The sequence below is a fragment of the Taudactylus pleione genome, unplaced genomic scaffold, assembly GCF_031769625.1.
Source record: "Taudactylus pleione unplaced genomic scaffold, aTauple2 ptg000465l, whole genome shotgun sequence".
Taxonomy (NCBI): domain Eukaryota; kingdom Metazoa; phylum Chordata; class Amphibia; order Anura; family Myobatrachidae; genus Taudactylus; species Taudactylus pleione.
In genome coordinates this window covers 2749869-2761690 of record NW_028284867.1, presented here as the reverse complement: position 1 = coordinate 2761690, position 11822 = coordinate 2749869, and the positions used below count along the sequence as shown (strand labels likewise).

General features: G+C 49.1%; 1 protein-coding gene across 1 annotated transcript in view; it reads right to left on the bottom strand.

The window, feature by feature from the left end:
- Positions 1-266: 266 nt before the first annotated feature.
- The window catches only part of PTN (pleiotrophin), a 109856-nt gene continuing 98300 nt past the window's right edge, over positions 267-11822 (bottom strand). Inside the window, exon 5 of the mRNA XM_088448766.1 lies at positions 267-1539. Coding sequence (XP_088304892.1) covers positions 1487-1539 — 53 coding nt within the window. The 3' untranslated portion in view covers positions 267-1486. The remainder of the gene's footprint in view (positions 1540-11822) is intronic.

Below are 11822 nucleotides of genomic sequence, written 5' to 3'. Positions count from 1 at the left end.
AGTATTCACCCATGCTGACTCCGGTGTTCCCATGATGCACTGGAATTCACAGCCTGGAATATCTATGTAAATAATCAGATGGAGTTTTTTCAACCTTTCCACCACGTAGCACCATGTAGGTCTGACCAGCAGCAGACACTGACCGTGTCATGTGACCGTCACTTCCAGATCAGACCTCTGATTCTCCAGTATTCCGGTAAATATTCCCTAACCCTGATCCCTACCCCTATCCCTCCCTCTAGTGCCTAACCATAACCCACCCACCCACAGCCTAACCCTAACTGCCCCTAGTGCCTAACCCTCCCACCTGCACCCTAATCCTAATGTTGACATTCTGACAATATCATCATTTCACATGTTGATATTCCGACACTGTCGACAGTTTCACAATGTCAATATCATAACTGTCAACATTGTGTCGTCGACATTATGAATGTTGACATTGTAAATGTCAAGCATTTCTCCTGAACCTCCGGAGGCTCTAAGCGCCCTCCATCTGTTCTCATATGTTTTCATCATCTGGATTTTGGCCAGAATCCAGGACTCCTCAGGGGTTGGAGCTTTTCAGAAAGTGGGCAGGGCCCCAGGCACATAGGATGGTGTTGGATTGGCTCTGGGTTGGATACGGGGGAGTGAGTTGTGCTGCTCGTGGGAGGGTCACGATTTTGCACTTTTCGCTGCTACTTAGTATGCATATTTAGGGCTCATTCACCTACAATTACAATAGCAACACCCCAGTCCCTGGGAAGGAGCATCAAAGCAAAATATGAATATAGTCAAATGGATGTATTGAATTTGTAACTATATTAATTATTATTAATATTATTTTGCCATTAAATTTGCATCTCTTAATGCACATGCCAACTGTATAATGCATACAAAACTAACATGTCTGATGTTGCTGAGAACGACAGGTTTCTGCGGTTTCCTTATTAGCTTAGTTAAATAATTACCTTTGCCTGATATAGAATTAAAACTGTAGTCTATAGCAGAGGTAGACATCTAGTGGTTCTCAAGCAGCTGCAGAACTACAGGTACGAGCATGCCCTGTCAATCAAAGTTGGGCAGGGCACACAGAGACTTGTAGTTCCACCACTGCTGGAGATCCACGGCTTGCCTGCCTGGTCTATAGTACTGAGGATAATCACAATATAGGTATAATAAAAAAACCCTGACACTCTTGTTATGCACCATTAAATTAAACCCAAGTGACATTACTACAAATATGGTAAGGGTCCCCCCTTCTGTTATATACAGGTCTAACAACAGGTACAGTAAATACCTTGTTCTTCAAAGTACCTAACACAGTGTTATGGTTTAAAACAAATCTTTCCGCCTCCACCAAATAAAACACTACAGTGTACAAAGTTCCCTCCCCCCCCTCCCGTTCCCTTCCACTACTATAGGTAGAAAAGCAGACAATTTGTTATGCCAAGCTGCGCCTGGCACCGATGCCCCCAGGTCTCATTCTCTAGTCCGCTGCCAGTCAGTCCAACATCTTGTCCTGCTTCTTCCCATCTTTTTTCTTCTTTTTCGACTCTGTGGCAAAGAAAGTTGTTGAAAATAGAGGTTACGTATTTACTTTTAGACAACCTGGGCACATGCCCACAATGTAAAGGGCACCAGAAAATATTATTGTCCTCTTTCCCTACTTGGTATTTGTAGAACATCTGTTTTCCCATTAAAACTAGAGAAATAGCGTTTTGGTAGACAAGATAGGTACGGGACGTGCACACCTTCAAATTCTGGGGATATTTTCCCACAGCACCTAGAGCAAAATCCACTAATCACATCACTGATGGCAGTAATAGTCCCAAGACAGCATGGTACTTGTATTTCCCATGCCACTGAGTGCAAGACCTATGAGAAATGTATTTTTAGAGTATTCCCGGGGCCAGGCTGGCACAGTTCTGCCATTCTTCTGTCTTGTGCATCGGGCACTGCGGCTTGCAGACTGTTCTAGGGCAGGCGAATGCTACCTGTCTGTCGTTATGTCTGCTAAGCATGCGTTTGGCTTTCCGTAACCAAAGGAGATTGCTGGGACATTGGAAATGCTGGAAAGTGTGAATGTTGGAAGCTGTGTGATAGGAACTATGCAGCATATAATGGGGCAGATGTATGAAGCTCTGAGAAGTGATAAAGTGGAGAGTGATAAACGACCAACCAATCAGCTCCCAACTGTCATTTTTAAAACACAGCCTGTAACATTACAGTTAGGAGCTGAGTGGCTGGTTGTTTATCACTCTGCACTTTATCACTTTCCAAAGCTTCTTACATCTGCCCCAATGTCCCGTAGAGGTGTGTATTAAGAGAGGGGGAGGCCAGTGTGCAGACCCCTCCTCCCTAGCCGGCAGCGTTAAAGGGTAGAATCAGGTGCTGTGCCTAGTCTACTGCGCATGCCCAGGTCTCCAGAAAAAAAGACACAGCGGCCATTTTCCTACTGGTCATGCACAGATCACCGGGAAAATGGATGCCGCGCCTTTTCTCCCAGTGATTTTTGGAGCGCTGTTCTGCGGACATGGAACTCAGAAGAGGTAAGCATCGAAGAATGGCTGCAGGGTGTGTGGTGTGGGCCCCCCTGGACCCATGGCCCTGTGTTCACCGCACACCCTGCATCCAATATAGATACGTTACGTGTGTGAATAACCAATTGATGAGGGAACAGTTGTGAGTTCTGTGGTCGACAGAACCTCTGAGACTTTGGGGTGGCCCGTGTGCTGGGGGGCATTGCCGCTGAAGGAGGCAATTATACGCCTAACTTTATGTACATTACTATGGTGCGTATTGGACACCTTGATTGTGGCATCATAGTGGCTTCACTCCCAGGCCTCTATAGAGTGGGTAATCTGTACCCACTCCCACCTGTCTTGATGCCCCTGCTGATCAATAGTACAGAATTTCATGGTGGCATGTTAATAGTTAAGGGTGCAAAGTTGAGAACCATTCTCGAGCTCAGAGATGAGCTGAGTCTAAAAAATGCAATATGGCGGCCTGAGTTCTGAGAGAGATAGAAACCAGCACAGCTGTGGAAATCTAGGTAGCCATCTCCACGGCGATAAGGCAGAGGACCTCATTCAGAGTCTCTCGCTAGATGCGATCGCTCGCCCCCAGCGTATGCAAATTTGTCAAAGTGACGCCACGGGAAGCGATCGCTCGCCAAGGCATAAGCACGCCCACCATGTCTTTAGCGAGCAGCCAGCGTACGCCCAATCGCACAGGCAGACCCGCCCACCAGCACACGTCATCTCCAGGAAGTGTACTAAAACATTGGTACATCGAGCACCATCGGATGCGATCGCAGCGCTTTTGGTTGCCTCTACCCTACCACAAGCACTGCGAGGACTTCAGTGTAAAAAACAGGCAAGTGACGTGTACTATGACGCTGCGTGTTAAGTATGCACGCCTCTAAAACAGCGTTGAAACACTCAGGCACGCCTGTGTTCGCACCTCCACTCCCCCGTTATTAGTGTCCTGCCCCTGTTACCACCCACAGACGGCCTCTCCTGTCACTCATTACCCTGTGCTGTCTTTGCTGGGCGAGCGAGCGGCCTGTGGTCGCACGCGCAGAATGAAGCATGCGCAAACCATCGGGCCGCTTGTGAGCGCACAGCGCTATCGAGAGACTCTGAATGAAGTCCAGAGTGTGATGCAATAGCAAAAGTCTTGAGGGCCCGATTCCGACCCGCTCGCTAGATGCGTTCGCACGCAGCCAAAGTATGCAAATCCGGCGATCGCACGGCAAGGCATTAGCACGCCCACTATGTCTTGCCGTACGATCGCGGTGTTTATTTAGACGCCCACCAGCCTGTCTTAAGACGCCCACTTTCCCTTAGCAATACACGTCATCTCCAGGAAGTGTATGCAACAATCGTTAACATTGAGTAACATCGGACCCATACGCAGCACTTGTGACTGACCATACCCTACCGCAAGCACTGCGAGTGCTGCTGTGTGTAAATCAGCCATGTGACGTGTATGCTGACGCTGTGTCTTAATTTTATTATACACGTCTCTGAAACAGCGTTAAGACGCTCAGACACGCCTGCATTCGCTCCACCACTCCCCCGTTTCCATCGACCAACCCCTGTCACCACCCACAAACGTCTCGTCCTGTCACTCAAATTAGCGAGGCGTCTATGTGCAGGGTGCGAGCGCTTTCCGATCGCATGGACTAGTTTGCGCACGCGCACTGCATCTTATAAGCATGCGCACATTGCAAACATCGGCAGGCTACGTGCGAACTGATCTGAATCGGGCCCTGAGTACGAGAGGAGGAAAGGGCAGACTACAGCTCTACAATCATGTCCCACTACTCAACTCCCATTGTCTCAGCATGGCGCTCTACACTGTACGCTTTCCCGAGCTGCACCCTCTCCACTCTGTACAGAGAAACGATACAGAGCAGCTACCTACTGTATATGCGTGCTGGTATTTACAATAAGACATAATGTGTCCTAATGGTAATGAAAGCTTTTTAATTGGGCAGCAGCGCGATACCGATGACAATACTCTAGACCAGCGTAAGCTAAGCAGTGAGAACAGAACTCCAGCAAAATAAATATGTATTTGCCGCCTTGCTGCATAACCGCCATAGTGCCAGGTGACAGGTAAGCACTGGAGGGGACACTATTAATGCTGCCTGGTTTTCAGTGACTCACGGACTGTGACCGAGTGAAGTGTACGAGAGTCCAGGGAGAGAGCGGGGGGGGGAGTTAGACCACAAGGAATAATTCAGGGCCTTTAACAGGATGGATCCACTTCGAATTCAAGATGTTGTGTCACTCATCATCGCCATGCTATGCACAGCAAGAAACAGCAGGCTGCCGCTGAGAGCCTCTGGGTCACGGCTCAGAGCGCAGGACGGAGCTTTGCTTTGTGCTACTGTAGGCATTCGTCTTTTATGTTGTTTTACCCTCCTTTCTGTTTTCCGTCATTCCCCTTTTCATTCTGCCAGTTGATGAATCCTGGGTGGCAGATGGAGGCTCAGATATTTTGGTGTAGGAGGAATCCATTTCCTCTCCCAATTTTTTCTTTTTGGAGCAGGGCCGCAACTAGGGGGGGGGGGGGGGCTAGAGGTGCACGTGCACCGGGTGCCGGAATGCAGGGGGTGAAAAAGGGATGACTCACGGTGGCTTGGGGGCTGGAGAGTCAGAAAATGGCCATCCAAAAATGGCCGCCGCCAAGGAGACAGATGCTAGAGGTCCTTACTGCACCTCTAGTGTCTGTTAGGCCAGCGCAAGTGCCGGGAGAAGATGCTGAAAGCTGCATCTTCTCCCGTGAAACCCCCTGGCAACGAGCATAAACCCCATGGCAACGAGCATGAAACCCCATAGCAACGAGCATGAAACCCCATAGCAACGAGCATGAATCTCCGTGGCAACGAGCATGAAACCCCATAGCAACGAGCATGAATCTCCGTGGCAACGAGCATGAAACCCCATAGCAACGAGCATGAATCTCCGTGGCAACGAGCATAAAACCCCTGACAACGAGCCTATAATTTTAAAGTAATTAGAAGCCTTACTGTGGGGCATAAAATGGTGTCGGGCAAATATGTAAGTGGCACTTTGGTAATAGGCAATACAGTGTGTGGCATAATGTGTAATGGACATTATTGTGTGTGGAATAATGTAAGTCACTATACCAGGGACGTTTGACTAGTGCACTGCCTTATGGAGGAGCAAGGACAAAATCCAGGTACGGGAAGGTAGGGGGCGCAAAATTGCTACCTTGCACCGGGTGACAGATATCCTAGTTTCGGCCCTGTTTGGAGCAACATCACGATGAAGATGAACCCCTTTAAAGTATTGGGGATCCTGTCAATCTCCCTGGTTGCTCTGTCCGACATCAATGACTGGATAAGATTTGGGGCAGCCATTTTGTTTTCACACACTGACGAAGCATACTGTACTTCGAAGACCGTCTCAATTTCGACGGCACAGTCAGGATTTGAGGGGACTTTCCCTGCAGTCTCGCCACTGGGACATTTCTGTGATCTGACTCAAACTCGTGACCCCAGGCACTGTGATGCAGCAATGCTAACCACTGTACCACCGTATTTATATTTACATCCCCCGTAAAAAAAGAAAAAATCTCCCCGACGCCATTTGCTTGTCGGACTTTCAGGTAAAAGAAAAAAAAAAAAAACACTGATATGTCGTGAAATGTACCAATACCTGAAGGAGTCGGCCTAAAATAAAGTCGCAGAGCATGAGCCTCTGAGATTTCTCACAGAGCCATTTCAGCAAGGAGCAGCTGCCAACTTCCATTCAGCTTTTCTGTCTTCTCGCCAATAATATACCATACAATGAGCTATTGTTATATCCCTGGAGATATTACAGGACGTCAACACAAACCTTATTTTGTCTCCCCCTTGCAGTACCAGGGAGCGAATAAAGCAGATCATCTCTCCCTCACGTCAAAAGTGCCCCAGCAGAGGCAGATAAGTTCCTTACACTCTCTCCCTCCATGCCGAAACACGAAACCAGAGTGGTTCTGGGTCAGTGAGACTATACAACAGGTGGCCTGGGCGGGAGCCAGACGCTCCAAAGCACAATTCAATGCAAATTCCACATCTCTGGGCGTCAGAAAATACAACGTTTGTCTGAGATTTGGGAGCAAGCCATAGGTGAAATTTAATTATAGAAAAAAATGCAATGCACGCTTAAGCACATTTCTACAGGGGTATTTGTACACACACACACACAATAAGGTAGCACCTCTCAGATTAACCTCTCTGGTACCCGCCATTTTCTTTTCAGCTTTGTTTATCTCTGTCCTTTGCAGGCAGCGATACATAATACTAGAGGTGTTTTTATGCCAATGAGAGGAGGAGACAGAATAATAAGTTATTTTATTGATATCCTTCTATTAAATAAGCAGCCGACATTTGCCAGAGCGCTGCACGGTCAGGAAAGTTTTACTCAGGCATGTCGGTAGCAAGGCCAGTGGAGCTTGCAATCTAATTTCCCAGGCGCAGAAACACGTCAAGGCTAAATTAGTCACTAGCTAATTCATTTACCAGAATGTCTATGGATCTTGGAGGGAAACCAAAGTACTTGTAGGAAAACCACACGAACATGGGAAGAACATACAAACTCCAAGCAGACAGCAACCTGAGGCAAAACTGAACCCACAGCCTCAGTGCCGCTAACCATTGTGCTACCATGTTGTGATGTCTTAGAAAATAATATTCCCCCCTCCACTTTGCCACTATATCGACTAACGATGATTATAATATATCACCTTTATAGTACACATCTGTGTATTCCACTTGGGGTCAATATCCATTATGTTAGCAGACCTCGCAAGGCTACATCCTGGTAGGTTTTTATCATCCAAAACTCTCACTACTAGGGATGGCCATTGGTGGAGTGTCCATTGGTGGTTACCATCGATGGGTCCATTGGTGATTACCATCGATGGCACAAAAACCATATATGGTGAACCTAGGGCCGGCTCTAGGGGTATTTGACCAGTGCGGTCAAACAGGGGCGCCACCCATAGAGGGCGCACCCCTCCCCAACATCCCGATTTCAGCGGGACAGTAATGCCGAAATGGCCCACAGGTGGTCAAATCGGGAGGTTGGGGACCCCCACCGCCGCAGCTGTGCAGTGGCGCCGTACCCCGGAGTGTGAATGGATGCAGCGTGCATGCGCGCGGCATCCATTCACTGATGGGAAAGGGCTGGGGGAAGCCCAGCCAGTGACAGAGGGCTGGGCTTTACCCCCAGCCTGACGTTATTTGGAGGCGTGCCATGCGGGCACGCCTCCACATAACGGCACACAGCTTACCGGGCCGGCACAGGGTGCTCAGACCCCTGGAGCCGGCTTTGGGTGAACCGTTGATGGTTTGCACCTCTTGATGGCCACCGCTGCTGGGGTACGGCAGGCTGCGGGCCAATAAAAAATGGGCTCGTAGCTTAGCTGCCATTGGGGGGGCGGAGCTAAGCACCATCCCGTCAAGAAAAAAAATTATTATTGGCTCTCTGCCATCAATACAGAAAAATACCTAGCGCTAAATACAGACAGGGAAATCAGAAGAAAATGCAGCAGAAAAAAATAAGGTGATTGTCAACCTTATATATTGGATAAAGAAAGAAAAATCTGCACTTTTTAATCTGTGCTGGGACAACAGAAAAATCAAACATGAAATAAATGATAGAAATTTAATAGGCTGAATATCAGCACAAATTATCACATAAATACATAAAGAGTTGATCAGACTCTATTCAAAACTAATATAAACACAGTTTGTACAAACGATGGGTAACAGTAAGTAACAATATACAATATGTCAGTGGGAGTGATTTTGGCTCTGATAGAGCCAAAATCACTCCTGGCCTTGCGGTTGAAAGCCTCAACCGCAGGCTGTTGATCGCAGTGGCGATGGTCAAGACCATCGCGACCATCATCCTGCACGCTCGTATATGCTGTGGGTGGTGACCCACAGCTATACGAGCATCCAGGAGGACGCTCCATATTAATGGAGGTGGGCCCTGATTCAGAGCGAGCGCTCTGGTCAGAGCGTCCGGCTCTGAATCAGGGCCTAAAATCACAATGAACTGACCGGTATTTCATTGTCTCTCTCTCGGCGCGTTCCCTGTCCTCTTGCAGCAGGAGTATGAGATGAACCATATGAAATTGCTCCGTGCTCCGCTCCCTCAGGCCTACAGTGCTGCAGCCGCTCTGCAGATCCTATCAGAGATCGTGCTGCCTCAATAAGGAGCGTCCCGTGTTATCTCCTCTCCCATTCTTGATTTGCTTTCTCAGCGCAGAGCGGAGAAGCTGCGCCAGGACAGATACAGAGTCACAGACGCCGCCGCTTGCTCGGGAATCAGGGAAATCATTTGCTTCGCTTAAACCTAAGTTTAGTCGTTTTATCTAAAAGAGGAATTAGGGACCTCACATAGAGCTGTGTAAAGTCACGCTGTGCGCAGATAATTAATGCGCAGAAGTAGATGTTAAAACGTGTTCCTATTTAACACTTTATAGTCACAATCCGGGAGTGTCGGAGTCTGTGTGCTGTCTGCAGACTCCTGGTTCCATTCATGCCCTAGGAGGAAATGCGACATTTGTCACTGGTAACTAAAACCATTGGTGACACACCAGCAGCAGTGTCCCAGGGGGTGCAGGGCCCTAAGAGGGGCAGTAGTTCTGCCACTGCTTGCCACCGCCATACCCGACAGGTATTTTCTATATTCACTAACCTAACCCTCCCTTAGGGGTGCCTAACCCTAACCTCCCCCCCAAGTGCCTAACCCTCCGGTTAGTGCCTAAACCTAACCCCCCCTTCCCCACAACCTAAACCTAAGTCTCCAGGGCGGTGCCTAACCCTAACGCCCCCTTCCCCTAGCCTAACCCTCCCTTACGGATGCCTAACCCTAACCTCCCCCCCCAAGTGCCTAACCCCCCTGTAAGTACCTAAACCTAACCCCCTTCTTCCCCAAAGCCTAAACCTAAGTTTCCCAGGGGGGTGCCTAACTCTAACCCCTACTTCCCCTACCCTAAGTCCACCCCCGGAAGCCCCTGACCTAACCCTCCACCCCCCCCCCCGCCGGTGTCCGCGCCCTCCGCCCAGCCTACCTTCGATCGGTAAGCCGGGCATCGGGCTCATAGTGTAGGAAAAATGACAGGCGTCAGGATTTCGACGCCTGTAATTAGACACCTGCCGGCATTAGACAGTCAGAGATCCGGCAGTCGGCATTTCGACCGTCGGTTTCCTGACTGCATCCCCACACATACTAATAGGAGAACAGCGTGAGGGCCGCAGAACGACAGGCGCTAAATGGAGAGAGATAAAGTGTGTCGAGAGATAACGTACAAACCAATAAGCTTATAACTCACTTTAGAAGCTGCGCTAGAAAACTGACGGTTAGGAGAAGCTGAATGGTTTCTATTAGCAACTTCTCCTCTTTATCTCTCGCCAACATTTCATAGATCTCCCCTCTAGTCTGTCTGTTTGTTCATCTAGGTCACTGTTGCTCTTACATTCATGGCGAGCGGTGCCATTTGCCAGGGGGGGGGGGCTCAGGGGGGCAACATGGCTGCTCTGTGGCACCTGTATTTGGCTTGAAGAATGGATGCCTGAAACGTCGGTAAGTTACTCAGCCTCTTCAAGGTCCTGGTGGTCCCAAATGTCAGGACGTTATGATGTCACCGGTTCGGCACAGGGCGGATTATTGCCCCGCTAATATTTACATACAATACTATTAAAAAATGATCTTATATGATACAGTGTGTTTGGAGGCGGTAGGGAAATTGGGAGCCACAAAATAACAGAGTAGTTGCACCCTGCTGGGGCACATTGCCGAGCAATCCGGGGTCTACCTACACTTCTGGCCAAATTGCCCTTATTATAAGAAGAATGGAATGAGTAAATAAGAATGGGGATAAACCTCAAGGCTGCGGGCTGGCTGGCGGAACTTTGTGTGATTAGTTGGGTCCTATTGTTTTCAGAGGTGTGTGTCTTTGCGCTTTCTATTTAAGGCTTTGCGGGTTGATACAAAGCCTCTATGTTCCTGTCTCCCCTCCTCTCCCCTTCTGTCTGCTGTTTTTGGTGGTGTTTACACTCCAGGTGCAAATATTGTTAAATGGTTTAGTTATTATATTATAGTATTTTTGTACATTCAACCTTCGTAGACTGGTTAGTTCACTGGACCACCCCTGACGGGGGCAGCTTCATCACCCTCATGTTCGAAGGTTGAGTGGATACCTTTTGCTGAAGCCGCTACTATGCCAGAACGTTGTGCACATGGAATCGGTATGAAATACCTATGGACGGGATGGCGGCATCCCGATGGCTAAAAATCCCGACGGGAGCGGTAAGTAATGTTCCCCTGTCCTATTTACCCCTAACCCTAAGGTAAGTACCGCTAACCTAATTCCCTACCCCAACCCTCCTTTAGGGGTGCCTAACCCTAACCTCCCCCCGGGAGTGCCTAACCCTAAACCCCCTTTCCCCTAGCCTAAACCTCCCAGGGGGGGGCCTGACCCGAAGTCCCCCCGGGAGCCATAAAACCTAACCCTCCCCCCGGCAGCTGTCCGCGCCCGGCTTACCTTCGTTCAGTATGCCGGGCTTCGGGCTCTCTGCGTAGGTCTAATGACAGGTGTCAGGTTTTCGACGCCTGTCATTAGCACCTTGCCGGGATTAGGCAGCTGGGAAGCCGGCGGTCGGCATTTAGACCGTCGGCTTCCTGACTACATCCCAGTGTGCCTTGAGGACCGTGGTTGGGAACCCCTGCCTTATGGTATGTGCCCACAGCACACCCTTACTGTACTTTGTGTACTTTGGCTACAGCCACACACCCACTCCAGACCCTCATCCCGGTTCCCTAACCAGAGGTTCTCAAACTCAGTCCTCAGGACCCCACACAGGTCATGTTTTCCAGGTCACCCAGCAGGTGCACAGGTGTATTCATTACTCACTGACACATTTTAAAAGTTCCACTGGTGGAGCTAATTATTTCACTTGTGGTTCTGTGAAGACACCTGGAAAACATGCACCGTTTGCAGTCCTGAGTACCGATGTTTGAGAACCTGTGCCCTAGTCGCACCCAGCTGCATCTTGCATTTGGTTTCAACTGTGAGTAAGACCTCACCCATCTGCTAAACAAAAACTGCAAAACAGGAGCAATTTACAGATTGAAAGACAAGCCTGAATAATTGTGACTGCTGGGGACCCCTTCCCCTACCCCCCAAGGGGTCCACCATCTCAGAGGAAATCAGAGCAAGCAGTGCAATGTCCTGCCCACCTCTCGCCCTGTCACTCTGCTGCTTCAGCCCACCAGGTAATTACATTTTCAAAGGCCCAGGGCCATTAG